This window comes from Miniopterus natalensis, chromosome 12, assembly GCF_054644295.1.
Source record: "Miniopterus natalensis isolate mMinNat1 chromosome 12, mMinNat1.hap1, whole genome shotgun sequence".
Classification (NCBI taxonomy): domain Eukaryota; kingdom Metazoa; phylum Chordata; class Mammalia; order Chiroptera; family Miniopteridae; genus Miniopterus; species Miniopterus natalensis.
This window is the reverse complement of record NC_142092.1, coordinates 46,285,519-46,304,621: the sequence shown is the minus strand read 5'-3', so window position 1 is coordinate 46,304,621 and position 19,103 is coordinate 46,285,519. Positions and strand designations below refer to the sequence as shown.

General features: G+C 43.2%; 1 protein-coding gene and 1 pseudogene across 1 annotated transcript; one reads left to right on the top strand and one right to left on the bottom strand.

The window, feature by feature from the left end:
* Window positions 1-155: 155 nt before the first annotated feature.
* Window positions 156-3,210, bottom strand: LOC107544999 (solute carrier family 35 member E1 pseudogene; annotated as a pseudogene).
* A 5,748-nt stretch (window positions 3,211-8,958) lies between these two features.
* Window positions 8,959-18,235, top strand: APTX (aprataxin). Its single transcript, XM_087822742.1, has 7 exons — window positions 8,959-10,295; window positions 11,634-11,680; window positions 11,915-12,217; window positions 12,833-12,892; window positions 13,926-14,152; window positions 17,105-17,208; window positions 17,969-18,235. Exons 1-7 carry the CDS (start codon window positions 10,082-10,084, stop codon window positions 18,121-18,123), a joined length of 1,110 nt encoding a protein of 369 aa, XP_087678868.1. The 5' UTR covers window positions 8,959-10,081; the 3' UTR covers window positions 18,124-18,235.
* Window positions 18,236-19,103: the final 868 nt, after the last annotated feature.

The following is a 19,103-nucleotide window of genomic DNA, read 5'->3' as shown; positions in this document are numbered from 1 at the left end:
CACCTTCTGGTGTGTAACCTTATCTTGTTTTTGCTTCATCAGCAATGGCACTGCCAGACCTGGGACGGGAAACTGGGAGAGGGAGCGCAGTGGTTAAGAATATGGGTTTTGAGGGAGGCCTGTGTAGGTCCCATCCTGTCCAGGCCTTGGGGTTGCTATCTGCTTTCAAAGCAGAGGGTTTGTCTTTTGGGAAGACAAAATTGTCTTGTCTGAAAAGGCCTCCCGCATGGTTGGCTTTGGCATCTTCCAGGAATAGTAGGGTCCCCTGTCGTGATGGGGAGGAGTTGCTTTCATGCTTGCTGATTCACATTGTACTTGGTCTTATTGTACAGGAAGACCCTCAGGATGGCCGTCATCATGCCCAGGATGTTGGTGCTGGTGACTGGGTTCCACAGCATGATCAGGGACACTGTGATGACCATGATTCTCTTGGTGGTATTGGCGACCGAGTAGCTTAGAGGGCTGATGAGGTTGAGGATGCTGAAGGTGATGATCTGGGTAAAGTTACAGAAGCCACTGATAGCCAGCAGCAGAAGCATCCAGAGCCACTGGGACACAGGTCGGGTCACTGCAGACCAGGAAAGCTGAGAGGTCCACCAAGACCCATGTGGTGATCATAAGGAAGACAGCGTGGCAGCCCAAGATGGTCAGAGATGGTGGATCTGTGAGTCTCTCAATACCTCTGTGATCTGCTTCACCTTCATGATGATCTGGGACAGGAGGACCACCCAGGTCCACCATGGATCAAGGCATGGTGGCCTTGACTGTGTGTGTGAAGGACACTGGCACCTTCCAGATGCTGATGTGAGCAGACAGGAATGTGAAGTTCTTGCCAAAGGTAAGCAGTAGCATGTGGCGCAGGTAGAAGCAGGGTGGCAACAGCGGGCCAGGCAATGGGTGCAGGTAGTGCCTGGAGCCCTAGATGGGCAGCACAGGGGCAGTGCAGGAGGAGGGAGGACACATGCCAAGCATGCAGCATCAGTGGGAGCTCTGTGCACAGCACCAGGATGTGGCACAGTGACAGGGTCACAGGGAATGGGAAGGTGCTCAGGATCACTTTGTTGACTACATTGCTGCTGGCGCTCAGCACAGCAGGCAGAGTGCCTCCAACCAGCTGCGCCCCCCACCATCCTGCCCTAGCGGCTACCCCTTCCCACCCATCTGATGGCCAACACAGGCTCCTCATCACTTTCTGTCCTGCTTTTTCTTAATCAACCTATATATTTCTTTGTTTACAGTCTGCCTCTCCCCACTAGATTGTAAGTGCCTTGAAAGTAGGAACTTTGTTTTGTTCATTGTGGTAGCCCTGGCACCTAAAACAATGCCTGACATGTTGAAGGAGCTCAGAAACATTGTTGAATGAATGAATAAGTGAAACAGCCAATGGAGAGCTAGAGCTTCTCTGAGTTCATCTGGCTAGAGGCCAAGACACTGGAGAATGCAGGTGTGCACATGAACTCCTTAGCCATGTGCCTCCTGCTAGACTAATCTGAGGAGCTGACAATGCCAAGAACCCAGGCCATCCTGTTCTGGGAGTTATTGTTAATTATCTGCAATCGTGAGGTTGAGGGCCTGGATAGTGCAGTATTCATATGGTTTGGGAATGGTGCAAAGGGCATCAATCTTAAAGTTAGCTAGAGTAGTTTTCTAGCTTCCAACCCAAGAACCTTGACTGACTAGGTTCAAGAAAGCCCATGTTTGGGTATATGGATAGGCATGGAGAGAGTAGTATATAGGATTAGATAGATAAGACCTCTAAAAGTAAGACTAAACAATGAGTTTAGTATTAATTGGATGAGGAGTGGAAATCCATGAAAGAACTTAAGCAGGGAATGACGTGGTCAGATTTGTGTTTTGAAATATTTTTTTTCTAGCTGAAGTGTGAGAGAATTGGAGGGGGTGAGAGTGAATTTCGGAAACAATGAAAAACATTCCAGAGGAAGTAGCATGAACATCAAGGAATGCTGTAGAGTATTACAGTTGGGCCATGGCTCAGCAGGGATCATTCATTTATCTCTCTAAAGTATTGGAGATGCCCAGCTGGGCGTGGCTCAGCGGTTGAGTATCGACCTAGGATCCAGGAGATTAAGGTTCAATTCCCTGTCAGGGCACATGCCCTGTTGCGATCAATCCCCGGTGGGGGACGTGCAGGAGGCAGTTGATCAATGACTCTCATCATTGATGTTTCTATCTCTCCCTCTCCCTTCCTCTCTCTGAAATCAATAAAGATATATTTTTTAAAAAAGTATTGGGGAGGAGGGGTTTGAAGGATAAGTTCAACATTGCTGGTACAAGGCTGGGAATGAAGAGATGGTGGGAGGTAGGGCAGGATAAGTTAGAAGGGCCTCCTGTGACTTTCTTTTTAATGTGTCTATAAGAACTTTCAGGAGAGACCACCACAAATCCGCAATTTACACAAGTAAGTAGTGAATTGAAATAAAAGGCTTACCTTGAACCATCAATGGTATGAATGTTGGTACTTGGGATTACAGTGACTATCTTCTAAACTCTTAAAAATTTAGAACCTTGAGCGAGTTAAGCTATGAAGTCAACACATAGTGGGAGAAATTAGCCAGCCCTAAAAGTAGGAGTTGAAAACAATAAAGTGTAAATTATGGGTGGGAGATTTTAAATTGTAGGGTATAGTTAAAGGATGCATTAACATGTTTACACTATGATGTATAAAGAGAACTCTACTGGTGTGCCAATTATAGGTATGACTACCAAGAATTTGAAAATATCATTTAAAAAATTTTAAGCAGAAGTTATATATCTATTTCACGAAACCTAATGTCAAAAAGGTAGTATTCACAGAAACATGCTCAAGTTTCTCGTGAAAAATTTAAACATTATATGTGATTATTTAGCCTTAATAAAGATAGTGAGTTTCTCCTTATGAAAGGAGCGTCAAGAGGAGCAGGTTGCCTAGAAACGGCCGCAAGGGAAAGCTGCCCGAAGTCTCCGCCAACTCAGCGACAGAGGCGATGACGCGGCAGCGGCCCCGGGGAGAGATGGGGGAGAGATGCTGAGATAACTCCCAGGACCGCCCTTGGACCCGGCTGACCGCCGGGAATCACGCTTGGACCACGCCCCCCCGAGGGACCAATTGGGGGCGGGCGCTTACGACCCGGGCATTGGGCGAGACGCTCAGCCAATCTAATGAAAGGCGCTGGTGACGCGCCCGTTTGCGCTCCAGTCCGGCGACGTCATCCCGCAGCGCCGGAAGTGGCGCGGCGGAGGAGTACTGCAGCCTCGCCGGCCCGCCGTTTTGAGGTAAGGCAGTTTGGGCCTGCCTCTTGCGCTCGCCGCGTCCAGAGCCGTGGGCTTGGGCCTTAGGCCGGGTCCGCTCCTGCCTTTGAGCGATGTGCCTTGAATAACGCTCTCGCGGCTGCTTTCTCGGCAGGCGTTGCTCCATCCTCGGGCTCCAGGGCTCTCCGCTACCCACTTCCCGTGTTTTGGCTGCGCTCACGTTGGTGTCCGTCCCACCTCGCGTTCTTGCACCTGTGCCCCTCTGGCAGCAGTGAATTGTAGTGAATTGGTCGCAACACAAGCAGAGAAAATATTAGAGAGTGAGTACTGTCCAACCCATGGAGGCGGCCCAGCTTGTCAGGAAGGACATTGTTTCTTTCGAGAAATGCTCCCTGAAAGGAACTTGAGGGTGTTGCCCAGCGTCCTCAGCAGGCGGAACGGGAAGGCCTGAAGAAGCAAGCCTGCTCTCATGCAGACCGGTGCTAGCCGTTCAACAGAGCAGGGATATAATTTCCATGTGGAATCAGTGTGGCCCAGGTTTGGAGCCTGTGGGGGATTTGATTTATGTTGGGGATCGTTAGAACATTTGAGACAGGACTGTTCATTTGGGGAGACAATACAGATTTGTGCCTTTTCACCTTAGTTGCACAGTCTGCTGTCTGATGGTCTTTAGCTCCTACTTTCATCCTACCTTTATAATAGTTTTGAATGCTTACTTTTTGCCAGGCACTGATTTTTACATACTAACTCATTTAGCCCTTGTAGTGTAGAGCAGTTTTTAATATTGTTTTACAGCTGAAGAAGTAAAGACTTAGGTTAAATAACTCAGGTCATACAGCAAGTAGGTTGTGGGGCCACGATTTGAACTCAAGCAGTTGGACCTCAGCGGCCTGGATGTTATCCACTATTATATATTGATCTTATTCAGCCGTTCAGTAAGCTCCCATACACCTCACTCTGTTGTTATCTGCTATTTTATGGAGAAAATTGAGGTAACCAGATGTGCTTTTCCTCCAATTTCTGCCTCTGTTTTCATGTTTACAAAGTCACCTAGATTTACACCCATCTTTACCTTTCCTTAAGTCTCAGAGCATGAGCTATATTCTCTGATCAAAGCAAACCCCTTTATCTGTGTTTCTGACCCTTCTTTTTACTCTCATCTATGAGACCTTGTTTTCATTTGTCTTTTCTGCCTCTGTCCCATTCATGTATAAACAAGGTCAAGTTTCTGAGATCCCTGGTCATCCCTCACCCCCACTCCCACCCTGCAAGCCAGAAAATAAAAAGTTCTTGGTGATCATCTTCCTTTAGCTGTCACCCAGTAACTCTTTCCCCTTTCTTATCCATACTGTGTTTAAAGAGTATTCTAAATTCTTTCTCCATTTTCTCATCTCCCATTCCCTTCTGCAGTCTAACTTTCAGACCTATTATTCCCCAGAAATTTTACCCTAAGATCATCAGTGATTGATTCTCAAACCACATAGCCACTTAAAAATCATCACTGGATCCTTTTGCTGCCTTTGAAACTTGATACCTCTCACTCCCTATTTTGCTTTCCAGGATAATACACTCAGCTGATTTATTCAGTGAACATTTATTGTGAGACAGAGATGAATAAGACAGTGCGTTTCCTTCAGGAGCTTATATTCTACCTGTTTCTCCATGTTCCACTCTCACCAGTCATTTCTCCTGTGGATAGTCTATTTCCCTCCTCTCCTAAAATGTTGGGTGTTTCCAATGCTTGTGACTTTGGGCCATTGTTCTTTTCATTCTGTACACACTAAGTGAGCACATCAGCTGGCTTGGTTTTAACTCCCTATATGCTCTCAAATAGAAGTTGTCATCTTAGACCTGTTTTCTGACTTTCACCCTCATTTCTGACTACCCAGCTGGACAGCTCTGCCTTTAAGTCCCACAGGCAGTTCAAATTCAGAGGCCCAGAACTGAACTCAGCATCTTCCCTAAATTTACTTTATCACACCCGTCGCTAAATCCCTATATTTTACCCCCTAAATGTTTCTCAAATCTGTGCTCTCTACTTTGTCTCTACTATTGTCCTACTTCAGGCCTCATCATCTCTCACCTGAAATACGATGGGCTTCTAACTGGTTTCCCCGCCTCTAGTTCTATTCCCCACATATCTGTTCTCCATGCTACCTATCTCCTCCAAATGATCTTTGAAAACAAATCTGTGTCAAAGTCCTGCTTAAAAAGGGCTCTCTGTTCTTTCATCTGATCTTTTCTCTCATTCATTCAGCAAATATTTATTGTTTACTCAATGCATAATCCATTGGAACTTGTAAAATTTGAGCTTCTCAGTCAGACACCAGGGCTCTGCTTCATTTGGACCTGATTGCATCCCCAGCCTCTTTTCTGCCTTATACTTTAGATTGCAGTAACACTGAGCTGCTTCTTCATATGCACAGTGTACTTGCCCTTGCTGTTCCTTTTGACTGGAATCTTCTCCCTGATTTTTCTCTCCACTTCTTGCTCCTCACCTAATTAGGTGGCTCCCTTTCACCTAATTAATCTGACATATATAGGACTCATTTTAGGCCCACCTTCTATAGGAAACCTTTCTTGATACCTCCTTTCTCTAACTCTGGGTTGGGTACTCCACCTTTGTGCTCCCATAATACCCTTTTGACAGCAGGCATGATGTATTATACTGCATCATAAGATGCAAGTGAAATGTATTATGTCTTTACTCCCAGCACTAGAAGGCACAGGTTGCATAGTGGGCATGTAGTAATTTTGAATGATCAAATGAGTGAAGACTAAAGGTATATAGTACAGTGATTAAGAACCTGTTCTTTGGAATTAATTCAAACACTAGCTCTGGCAAACATTGGTTGTGTGACTTGAACACATTACTTATCTTCTGTAAACCTTAAATTTTCTTTTTCTTAGAATGAGAGTTGTTGTGAAGGTTAAGTGAGACGATATAAATAAGACATATAGCGAGTGCCTAGTGCATAGTATGCACTTGTAAAGGTGTGCGGAACACCAGGGGATATTGAAGTACAGTGGTGGTACCACAGTTTTCGAATGTAATCTGTTCCGGAAGATGGAGGTCTGAAACGTTTGAAAACCAAGGAATCAGTAGCTGACAGCTGGGCCTCAGGATCTTGCACTCAGCGGAAGCCATGTGGCATGTTTTACTTCCGAGGCATGTTCGAAAACCAAAGGGTTTACGCCCGGGTTTACGGTGTTCGTAAACCGAAATGTTTGTTAGTGGAGACCTTCGAAAACCGAGGTACCACTGTATCAGACCAGGCCTAACCCAGGGCAGTGATGTCCAGAGAGCCTTCCTCCGAGCTTCCTGAGGGGACGGGCAGTGATGCGGTCTGTGTACAAGGAGATTGCATCCTCATCTGGAGAGTAGAATTACACCCACATTTAACTTTTAGAGAATTGTGGAGGTAAATGGGCCACACCCAGTAACAAGTTGTAGAGAAGGGAAAACAGCTCACTGAAGGCCTCAGGGAGGAGGAGGGACTTGAAAGTTGTGAAGGATTTAGGTTTTAGGAGGAAGGAAAGAGTATAAACCAATACCAGGAGGTCATATGAAGAATTATTTATTTGGGAGACATGATTCAGTACATTGTACCTGAGTGATATATGTGTGTGCAAGGATGCACATATGTGAGTCTGGGGGAAAGGGAGGAGAGAAAGGGTGGGTAAGTGGCACTAGTTCCAAGAAAAGAAGTGGGAGGGAAAATTAGTAACCTCTGTGGGGTTAGACTATGAGGATCTTAACTTCAAGCCTGAGGGACTAAGGGTTGATCAGGGCTGGGCAAGTTTCCAGGGCTGTGCTGAACATTATGGTAGCCATCAGCCACATTTAACTAGCTATTTAAGTTTAAAAAAAAAAATCTAAGCCTGGCCTAGCATGGCTCAGTGGTTGAGCATTGACCTGGGATCCAGTAGATTGAGGTTCGATTTCCGGTCAGGGTACATGCCTCAGTTTCAGGCTCCATCCCCAGTCGGGGGCTTGCAGGAGGCAGCCAATCGATGACCACTCTCTCATCATTGATGTTTCTATCTATCTATCTCTCTCCCTCTCCCTTTCTCTTTCAGAAATCAATAAAGATATATTAAAAACAAAACTAAGATACTCAGTTCCTCTGTTGTATTAGCTACATTTCAGGTGCTTTATTGTCACCTGGTGGCTACATTATTAGTGCAGGTTTAGAATACATCCATCATTGCAGAAAACTACTGGACAGCACTGTTCAAGGTTGTCAGATTGCTGGCCTTGTCTGGCCTATCAGATTACTTGGGCTCCTTAAGAAATAATCAGAATTTCTTTTGGACCAATTCCCACAACTCTGGAAGGGAAAGTATAGAGCTGATCCAGAGACATAGAAGCATGGAACAGACTGTCTAATCTCAGGGAAGGCAAGAACAAACAGATGCCCCTCTGAACACACAGCATTTATTTATTTATTTATTTTAAAATATATCTTTATTGATTTCAGAGAGAGGAAAGGAGAAGGAGAGAGAGGAACATCAATGATGAGAGAGTCATTGATCGGCTGCCTCCTGCATGCCCCCAACTGTGGATCAGGCCTGCAACCTGGGCATGTGCCCTGACCGGGAATTGAACCCTGGATCCTAGGTCGATGCTCAACCGCTGAGCCACGCCCGGCTGGGCTGAACACATAGCATTTAAAAGTGGGACCCACCTGTAGCACCATCATCATTTGAAGCTCCAAATTAAGATTTTAGATTTATAACAGACTCTTCATGCTTTGGCATCAGCTTCTTCACAAAGACCTTCTGAGTTGCCTTTTGGAACTCACTCTGGCCCACGTTATATTAAAAGCCTCCTAATTTTTGATTCTAGATTTCTGTATTGCAGCCTGCCTACACATAGCTGTTGTATCACCTTACTGTGTAGCTCAGAACCTGTCAATTCTCTTGATTGTCAGATCTCAGCTTTTCAGCTTAGTGTTCTTTCAAGACCTCTACCTTTTTATGTCACTCTTTGGGGCAGCTCCTCTGGGTCAGCCAGCTAAAGTCTGCTTTCCACCCCTCACCAATGGGTTGTCATTGCTAAAATTGGTGCTGTCAGTTGTGCTTTTTCAAATGGAATGTCCCCTCCCACTCCTTTTCTTCCTTATCAGTCCCATTGACTCTTGGCATTTTCAGTTGGGAGGTCTCAAAAGCCATTCCTGACTGATCCAATTTCTATGACTTTGTACCCACTGAGCACTCATATGCTCACTCGGCCTTGCATTATCCTGTCCTTGGAGATGGTAATGAAACTCTGATTTTAAAAATATGGTTTCTTGCCCAGCTGGGCGTAGCTCAGCAGTTGAGCATCAACCTATGGTCCAGGTAATCGAGGTTCAATTCCCAGTCAGGGCACATGCCTGAGTTGCTGGCTCGATCCCCAGTAGGGGGCGTGCAGGAGGCAGCCAATCAATGACTTTCATCGTTGATGTTTCTATCTCTCTCCCTCTCCTTCTCTCTGAAATCAATAAAGATATATTAAAGAATATATATATGTATATGGTTTCATTTCTCTCCCCTTCAGACACAAAGCTTGTGCAGAGGGCCTGATAGGTGTTGCCTTGCCTGCAGGAGACATTTCTTAAAGAGAGGATATTAGAGGTTTGAGCATTGATAAGTTTATGGAGTCTAGGGAGGCATCCTGAAGATCTAGTCCTGTCCCTGAGTATAATTCCCTGCTCTACCTCCCTGGGTGATCTCATCCTCTCTTTGCCTCAGTTTCCATGACATGTTGATGCCTCTCAAATATATACATTTGGTCCATTCCCTTCTTTAAGCTTCATACCCATTCATCCCAGCTTGACCCTTGGATCTTTCAAAGGCAACTTAATCTAATTATATTTTAACCTGAAATCATCCCTTTTTCACCTACCGCTTACCCCCAAATTATGTCTCTCTGTATTCTTCCTTTTAGTTAAGGGGTTTTTCCAAATTAGAAATCCTGGTTATCTTCCTTTACTCCTTTGTTATTCCCCAAATGCAGTCGGTAATTAAATCTACCTTCATGATTTCTTCTGGCTCTTCTTCCTCTTCATCCCCTTTGTTTTGCCTTTGCTCAAGCAGAATTTCTTGTCTCTTTCTCTTCTGCTGGTACTCTACATGGGCTTAAGGGTTGTTTTTCAAAAGAACACCAGTATGGCCACTATTGTGCAGGTTGTGTATTGCACAGAGGTGCTGCATTCATACTTTGGAAATTGCATGTTTGTATATTTATTATGACAGCCTTCTGGCAGATGGCAGCAAAATGTATCATTCTAACATCAGCATGTTAGGACAGCTAAGGAAGGGAAACCTTCAAACACACATAAAGTGCCTAAGGACTGAAGAATATCTTCTGTTCTTATGTCTTTAGTATTCTGCCAGGCAAACTTTTTGTCCTTTAAAACCCAACATAAATATCCCTTACTCATAAAGCCTTTTTTGATAACTCTGCAAGAGTCACTTGTTCCTTTTCCTGGGCTAATGCCCTATTTGATTACTTCCTTTTTACAATGCTTATCATATTATATTTTAATAATTGGTATATGAGTCTCTGTCTCATTGTACTCCAGGACCCACAAGGATAGGGACAATGTTTAATCATTCTTTGATCCTCAGCATGTAAAGTAATGTCCAACACATAAAGTATATCAATAAACATAAATATTTGATTGCTTGGCATGATTCAAGCATAGAGTTGAATACTTTACCCACATTATCTTGCTTAATCCTCACAGCAACCTTCTGAGTCCTGTCATTACCACATTTTACAGGTGAGGAAATTGAGATTAGGGAGGTGAGTCATTCGCCTCTAGATGAACAGCTGGTAGATGGCATGTGTGGTATGCTGGGGTGTGGCCCTGGAGGACTTGTGCTAGTTTCTCAGCGATTCTCTTCTGTTTTGTCTCTCAGAGTAATGATGCGGGTGTGCTGGTTGGTGAGACAGGACAACCGGCACCAGCGAATCAAACTTCCACATTTGGAACCAGTCGTGGTCGGGCGCAGCCCAGAGACCGAGATCACTGACAAGAAATGTTCTCGACAGCAAGGTAACTGGTGAGAGTTACCATGCTTGGTTCCTTAGAGTAGTGGTAACCAAAGGTGCACATTTTCTGGGTGCTAATGATGGAAAACCTCTTCTCTACCATAAACAAAACTCAGGAACTGAGCTCTTTTAGCCAACACCAGGGCCCTGTTCACTCCTAATTCCACCCTCTGAAAGCAGGTGCTATTCAGTGATGGGAACAAGTGGGTCCTTCTTGTTACTATGGGTGGTGGAACCGAGTCTTGTACCCTGCTTTGCCCAGGGACGGTCTGCATTGGGCAGTGAGACAGTTGAGTTCTGGGATCTCCAGGCTGAAACCATGTCTGAGAAGCAATGGGATGGTTCCACCCTTTACATATTGCCTCATATAGAGGGTAGTATCTTTATAAGATGATGATATCTAGCTCTTGAAATGTTGTCCCTGGGATTTAATGAAATGAAAATCCTTAGGAAAAAGCCTTACCATGCACTTCATTTTTTCCTATAAACTTCTGTACATACTCACTGCTTCCAGGCCTCCCACCTGCAGTGTGTTCCCCATAGCAGGGTTTCGCAAGGCTTGGAGTCTGCAGCGTTATTAGTTTTGCCACACGAGTTAATCTAAATGGGAAAAGAAAGTCATGCTTGAGCTGGCTAGGCCCAAGATACAGAAGCAGACACTGCTTCTCACTCTCTGTCCCCCTGGTCACAATAGCAGTGTGTGTGTCAGCCTGTCCTCTGCCTGTCCTCCCTGCAGAGCAGCTATGGTATCTCTCTTTTGTGCTCCCCATCTCACCCCAGAAACTTTGTTCACTTATCTGAACATGAGTGTTAAATGTTACTTCTTCTCACACATGCTCAGACTGTTCTGTCTGAACGCTCCTCTTTCTAGAATATTCTCTCCACTCCTCCTACCCAAGGCCCGCTGAATTTCTCTTTCCCAGAAATGTATCATTTGCTCCTTTCTCTGTTATAGGTATCTGATAATTTTATATAATAGTGGAAGCTTGATTTAATCCTGAGCCAAGAGGTTATGAGAGAAGTGGGTCCCCTTCCCTGACTGCAGAGTCTTTGATCCCAAGTGGTCCAAGGGCTCTGAAATAGAGAGACTTGTGGGGACTCAGTGAAGCTGCCTCATAGGGATATTAGCAGTAGCTAAGGGAATACGTACACTGTTGGACATTTTATGAAAGGATTTGGAGCCCTGGCCACCTGCATAACAGGCAGTTTTGCTCATAGGCCTTTGAGGAAACCCCTGTCAAGTTGCCTCCTAGAGTGAGGCTTCGTTGTCCTGTAGAGAGAGTAGGAGCAAGTGCCTGGTTCTTCATGGCATTTGGGTTTAACTTTTTTCAATCTCTTTCAGTGCAGTTGAAAGCAGAGTGTAACAAAGGATATGTCAAGGTAAAACAGGTATGTCTATTTGTAACTTGGATTTCCATTTTATAGTTGACGATTTTCTTATGCTGTTGACTTTAGAGTGTCTGCCAGCCAGTAAGTCTTCTCTATCATGTGTGGAGGTGATAGAGTAATATAAGTGAGCATTAAGCATGGTGCCTGGCACATAGTAAGTGGTTAACATAGCAGTGGTTATATTAGTAATGGTGTTACTGCTATTTTTATAATTATTTTCTGATTATTTCATAGGTAGGGGTCAATCCCACCAGCATTGACTCAGTCATAATTGGGAAGGACCAAGAGGTGAAGCTGCAGCCTGGCCAGGTTCTCCACATGGTGAATGAACTCTATCCATATATTGTAGAGTTTGAGGAAGAGGCAAAGAGCCCTGGCCTGGAAACACACAGAAAGAGAAAGAGGTCAGGCAACAGCGATTCTGTAGAAAGGGATGCTGCCCAGGAAGCTGAACCTAGTACAGGACCGGAACCTGGGAGTGACCCTAGCAAATGCTTTGTGTCCCCAAACAAGGGGACAGAAGAATCTCCCAAAAAGGTAAGGATAGTGTGCTTGATAGATGATGTGGAGATTAATTGAGTCATTATAATGACTGCTTAATTGTTTTGTAAAGCCCAAGCACACATGAGGGGTTATTTATTAACCATGGTAGGGGTTATTAACCATGATGAAAGAGTCACTCATTTGTGTCACAAGTCACTTTGGTAAATGTTCCTTTATATGCTTTTCTCTTGAATTCCTGAGGTCAGCCACTTGAAGGTAGGGCAGTAATGGCAGTGTACTTAACAGTGAGCCACTAAAACTGGTCAGTCATTTGTATTTGTAGAAGGTTAGCATTGGAACACTTTTATAGGTCATGTGATTCGCATCGTGATGTCAAAGTGGAAACCTAGTGAGGCTTAGATGGAACAGGAGAGGAAGAAGAAGATGCGATTCACACTCTGGATTTCCAGCCTTCGTCTAGACATGCAGCTCTGCATATATAGGGAGAAAATGGGGATGGCTTATGGCTATCAAGGTGGAAGATTGAGATAAAAGGGATACAGTTTAATTCTTAAAAATTAACCTTATTTCCAAGTTCGATTGGAATGTTAACGAATGCCAAATTGAACTACTGGCACCTGCGATTTACATGACCTTTTTTTGTTTTAGGAATCATTGGGCCACTGGAGTCAAGGCTTAAAGATTTCTATGCAGGACCCCAAAATGCAGGTCAGAATAAAATTTTTGCATTGAAACACATTTCATGTTTTAAATGACCACTCCACAGAGGTCATAACTACAAATGAAATCAGAGGAGATCAGTCCTTCTGAAAGATTTGTTTTATTTGCTATTTTGTGAGAACAAGTAGCTTTTCCCATTGTCAGTGAGTGAGCACCTGGAATTCTTTGGAGAGAAACCAAGTTCTTCAAGTGAATATCCCCTCTGCTTTGTTCCTCCTAAACTTCTGGATACTATTAAGGGAAGTTGAATTAACCTTACTGTGGTCCCTTTCAAGGGAGCAAACAGTTAATGTATTGTGACTGTAGTTACTGGGCTGCCCTGGGATTAATAGTCAGGTGTCACCGTGGGAGGGGTCTTTGAGTTCTTAAATTACATCCTGGGGTGACAGGGGCCAGACCTGATAGGGCTTCTGGGAACACAACGTGCAGGTGTCATGTGGTCTGCTGTGGTAGTGTGGAGAAGGGAGTATTTGAATTGATGCCTGTAGGCATTTCACATCAGATCATTAGGAACTACTTCATACTGTGCATCTTCTGTGTATTCTGTGCAGGGTGGTGATTAAAACACAGCCTTGAGTCAACTAGATTTGGGTTGCAATCCTAAATTTCCTTCTTAGTAACTGTGACTGCACAGGACACTCAACTTACCTGAATCTCTGATCTTTCATCTGTCAAAATTGGGATACTAGCCTGGCCAGCGTGGCTCAGTGGTTGAGCATCTACCTATGATCCAGGAGACCAAGGTTTGATTCCAGGTCAGAGCACATGCCCAGGTTGTGGGCTTGATCCCCAGTAAGGGTGTGCAGGAGGCAGCTGATCAATGACTCTCTCATCATTGATGTTTCTGTCTTGTTCTCTCTCCCTTCCTCTCTCTGAAATCAGTAAAGACATATTTAAAAAAAAATTGGGATACTAAAAACTTTTGCAGAAGATTGTGGTGGGGATTAAGTGAGTTAATGAATATGACAGCACCTGGCACAGAAGAAGCATGGAAGATGTCCATTTCCTTCTCCTCTGCTAGGTTTACAAAGATGAGCAAGTGGTGGTGATTAAGGATAAATACCCCAAGGCTCGTCACCACTGGCTGGTCTTACCATGGGCCTCCATTTCCAGTCTGAAGGCTGTGACCATGGAACACCTTGAGCTCCTCAAACACATGCATGCTGTCGGGGAAAAGGTGATTGCAGATGTTGCTGGGCCCAGCAAACTCCGCTTTCGATTGGGCTACCATGCCATTCCCAGCATGAGGTAAGCCCTGTGGGGAGTACTGGTGCATCCTGATTATGTCTAGGTGGACAGATGGATTTGGCCTGAGTCTGCTGAGTGTGCTGATAGCTGTGAAGCCCAGGTGGATAGGGTGGGATGTTTCTGGGGTAGGTGGGCTGAAACTTCCACTCTTCTGCCTGACTTGCCTATAAGCCTTGAGTTCTTACTTCTGTGTGTAATTCAGTCACATACTTTTTTTTTTGTTCCTCTCAAAGTGTAAACCTCTGAGGACATAATCTATGAACTGGATAAAGCAGCTTTATTACTTTCAGATGAAGAATTGTGGTCAGTGACTTTTCAGAAACCTCTATAACCCCTAAGTGATTAAGGACCATTGCTCTGAAGGACACAAACATCACTGACTTTTGTCATGACAGCTTAGTATAGTAGATCTAAGATTTAAAATGAGAGAAAAGTGCAGAGCCTATTTTCTTTTGGCTCATACCCAGAAGGATTCAGAAAGGAATGACTGATTGTTTTCAAAGAATGCAAGCAAGGCAGATCTCAGTTTTTTACAGCTAAACAACAAGATAAACAGACTAATTGGATTTCAGAGTTTTTAATGTTGGTGGTTTTTTTGGGTGATAAAATACATATAATATAAAAATTACCATTTTAACCATTTTCTAGTGTCAAGTTCAATGGCATTAAGTACATTTACATTGTGTAATCATCACAACTATTTCTAGAACTTTCTTCATCTTCCCATACTACTTACCATTCCCTCCTCCCCCTATCCGCTTGAAACCACCATTCTGCTTTCTGTCTCTGTGAATTTAATAGTATCTGTCTATTTTAGCAGATAGCATCTGGAATTATGTAGTATCTGTCTTTTTGTGATTAGCTTATTTCACTTAAGATAATTTTAAAAAAAAATATGTTTTTATTGATTTCAGAGAGAGGAAGAGATAGATAGAAACATCAATGATGAGAGAGAGTCATTGATTGGCTGCCTCCTGCATGCCCTGCACTGGGGATTGAGCCCGCAACTTGGACATTGAGCCCGCAGCCAGGGCATGTGCCCTGACTGGGAATCGAACCACGATCTCCTAGATCATAGGATGATGCTCAGCCTCTGAGCCATGCCGGCTGGGCACTTAAGATTCTTCAAGGTTCATCCATGTTGTACCATGTATCAGAATAATTTTTGGTTATTTTTTTAAGCACCAACATTATTCACATTTTATTTAAATGGGTAATTATGACTTAGCTACTTTAACCTAATGAAATTTTTGTGCCACATTTCCCCCCACCATTACTCTTCCTTTTAAATGGAGACATAAGGTACATAGAGTAGAATACATAAGATTTATAGTTTGATCAGTTTTGACAAATGTATATACCATGTCACTATCACTCTGATCAAGATACAGAACATTTCTATCATCTCATCCCAGAAAGTTCCTTTGTGCTCTTCCCAGTTACTCCTTCTCCAAGCATTGTTATGATTTCTTTCAGCATAGATTGTTTTTGTCTGTTCTCATATAAATGGAATCATTTAAAGTGTACTCTTTTTCATTCTGGCTTTCTTTGGTCAGGGAGAGAGAGAGAGGGAAGAGAGAGAGAAGCATCGATTTTTTTGTTCTACTTATTTATGCATTGATTGATTGATTCTTGTATGTGTTCTTACCAGGTATCAAACCCACAACCTTGGTGTATCAGGATGATGCTTTAACCAACTGAGCTACCCGGCCAGGGTTGTATATAGTGCTTTTTATTTTTAGTGTCCAGTGAAAATACTGCTTTCCAAAGTTAATTAGGTTAGTTATTTTCTTCCTGACCCCCTTAAGTATGGTTCTTTTATTTATGTAATACAGGTTTGTTACTGCTTATGTTCCATTTTGGATTCCTGCACATACTGGTTGGTTTTGATTATTTATTGGGGGAATGTGAAGTATTATTGATTCTAAGAGTCAAAGCTATAAAAAAAGGCATCCTACCTGGCTTAACAAATTGAAAAGAGCTCTTGATTTTCTTCTTCAAATCTGCTTTTCCCTTAAGCTTCTCCATCGCAGTAGGTGGCACCTCCCCAAACCTACCTCCAATCTATTAGTAAGACCTGTTGGTTCTATTCCAAAGTATAGTAAAAATTGGATTGCTTCTTGTCATCTCAACTACTATAGCTGTAGTCTAAGATGTGATTATTTCTGGCTTGGACTGCTAGGTCTCTCTGTATCCATCCTTACCCACTCTATAGTCCTTTTTCCACATAGCAGCAGAGTCATCTTTTAAGAGTATTACTCAGTTAGTAGCACTCCTCTGCTTAAAATCCTTAATGGCTCCCCAGTGTAATCAGAATATAGTGTAAACTTCTTGCTGACTTATAAGACCCTTATGATCTGGCTCCTATGTAACCTCTGCTCCATGGCTCCAGGCATTCCGGCCATATTACTTTTCTGTTCCTTGGTTGTACTAAGCTCTTTCTCATCTCAGGGCCTTTGCACTTGACCTCCCCGCTCCCTGAAATACTCTTTCCCCAGATCTTTGCTTGCCTGACTGCTTTCTTAGCTCAAATCACTGCCTGTGAGAGGCCTTCCCTGAACACTCTAACCTAGTTAAATAGGCATCCTATGTCCTCTGGGCACTCTCTATTACATTTCCCTGTTTTATTATTTTCTTAGCAATGTTAATGATTTGAATTTTCCTTGTTTATTGGTTTGCTTATGTTTTGTTTGTCTCCCCTCATGAGAATATAATTCCTGTAAGGACAGAGGCCTTTCCCATTTTGTTCACTACAAAATTCCCAGTGCTAGAACAGTGCTTGGCCCTAGTAGGTACTTAATGAGTATTTAATATTCTTAAGTGAATGAATGAATTTAATTAAATGGAAACACTGTCACTGTTTTACATACCTATACTTGTACTGTTTGTCCTTTTAATTTAACCATAGTCTTTAATGAATTTAATTATAATTTTTTCCCCCCTCTCAACTAGCCATGTACACCTTCATGTGATCAGCCAGGATTTTGATTCTCCTTGCCTTAAAAACAAAAAACATTGGAATTCTTTCAATACAGAATACTTCTTAGAATCTCAAGGTAAATAGTATTCTTTGGTTTTTACATTTGTTTTATTTTCTTAGCTATACTTGATTCATTTGTTTCCCTAAATAGTAGCCTGGTCTCAAAAACAGATGTATATCTCTGTGTTCCCTATAAAGAGAGCCCCAGTAGAAGAAACTAGATTATTTGAATTGTAGTGGGATTGGCACTTTGCTGTGAGCAGCCTTCTTGGGGGACGTAGAAAGCTGTTATGTCAAGGTAAGAAAGGTGTTTTATTATAACATCAGGGGACTTAAAAATTGTTCTGAGAATTGTTGGAGTTCATGGATGTGGAAGCTCTGAACAGTTTTATGTCTCTTCTGCCATCAGCTGGGCAGGAGCTTGCAGGTGCCTCGTGTCAGGAGTGGTTAATTAATAGGGGAAAGCTGTGTATGCAGAGGGAAGCATTTCCCAGTGTGTATTCTGTGGAACTTCAGTATGCTGGGAGGTTAACAATGACAGCTGCCATTGACCAAGGGCCAACCATGGGAAAGCACTGTGATAAGCCTTTGATATAGTAACATGGTATAGTAACAAGCTTAGAGGGTGCCTCGAAGGAATGTAATCATCTCCAAAATAGGTTGCTCAGATTTAGAATCTGATCATCCCCCCTTTCCCAGCAGTGAGTCTAACCTCATATTTACTAGCTTTAGGATACCTGGCATATATTTATTTGGGGTTAGGTTGTGGTTTTTTTTTTTAAATCTCATATTGGCTTTTCAGTAGCTGGGCTGTGAACTTTATTCCTTGCTTGCAGCTGTGATCAAGATGGTACAAGATGCTGGCAGAGTGACTGTCCAAGGTGGTATGCCTGAACTCTTGAAGCTGCCCCTGCGTTGTCATGAGTGCCAGCAGCTGCTGCCTTCCATTCCTCAGCTGAAAGAGCATCTCAGGAAGCACTGGCCAAAGTGATTCTGTGGAGCCTGAACTGCAGCAAGTATGGCTGACTGTTCTGCCACCTGTTCTGGATTGCTTGTGAACTCTTACTTATTTCTTGAATTAAAAAATGCAGTTGTTTTTTTTTTGGTTTGTTTGTTTGTTTTTTAGAAACAAAGCTTGTTCTATTCCTGAGTGGCTACAATGTGGGGTGACTCGAAATAGTTCAGGAGTTAGGAATTTGGGTTTGTCATAGATGTGTTCCCTGGTTGGTGAGGGTGGCTGGGATAGGCCTGACCACCATCCTCAGGACTCACGTTAGTTCTGACTAATGGGAGCAAAGCCATTTGAAACTGACCTAACCCAGGCACACCATATATTTCTGTTCCTTACATTTATCTCCCTCTCTGGAGGCACGCAGTGCCCTTTCTTCAGAGCCGCTGGACGGGTCTCTTGTTTATCCCGAAGGCACTGTTTGGTCTTGTTCTCTGATCTTTTTTAATTTAAAAATTATTTTTAAAATTACAGTTGACATTCAATATTATTTGTATTAGTTTCAGGGGTGCAGCATAGCGGTTAGACAATCATATCTTTTACAAAGTGTTTCCCCTGATATTTCCAGTACCCACCTGGCACCATACCCAGGTATTACTGTATTATTGATTATATTTCCTATGCTCTACTTCTCTAATCTTAATCTGTTCTGTAATATTCTTTCTCTTTCCTTGCTTCATGGGGAGACTTAGTTTCTTCTGTCCCTTTCATATTTTTTTTATCCAAAACCATCCACATACTCCTTTCTTAAGAAGTCTGTCTCATAAGTTCTCCTTTACTCTGAGCAAAGAGGCTCGGTAGGGGGTGGAGGGATGGGGCTTCCTTTTAATATCAGAGGTTCCTAGATGGTGAGAAAATATTCAGCCATATGTTTACCATAGTTCAGCAGTCAAGTCTTCTTGCTGGCCTGCTTGGATCTGTTGTCTGGAAATAAAGTTCATTTGTTTGGGGCATCTCTCCTA

Excerpts from the sequence above, each read along its gene's own strand:
- APTX (XM_087822742.1), top strand. The coding sequence starts at position 10,082 with ATGTGTGGTATGCTGGGGTGTGGCCCTGGAGGACTTGTGCTAGTTTCT. Across the intron at positions 10,296-11,633 it reads GAAATGTTCTCGACAGCAAG|TGCAGTTGAAAGCAGAGTGT; the intron begins GTAACTGGTGAG and ends AATCTCTTTCAG. Across the intron at positions 12,893-13,925 it reads TGCAGGACCCCAAAATGCAG|GTTTACAAAGATGAGCAAGT; the intron begins GTCAGAATAAAA and ends CTCCTCTGCTAG.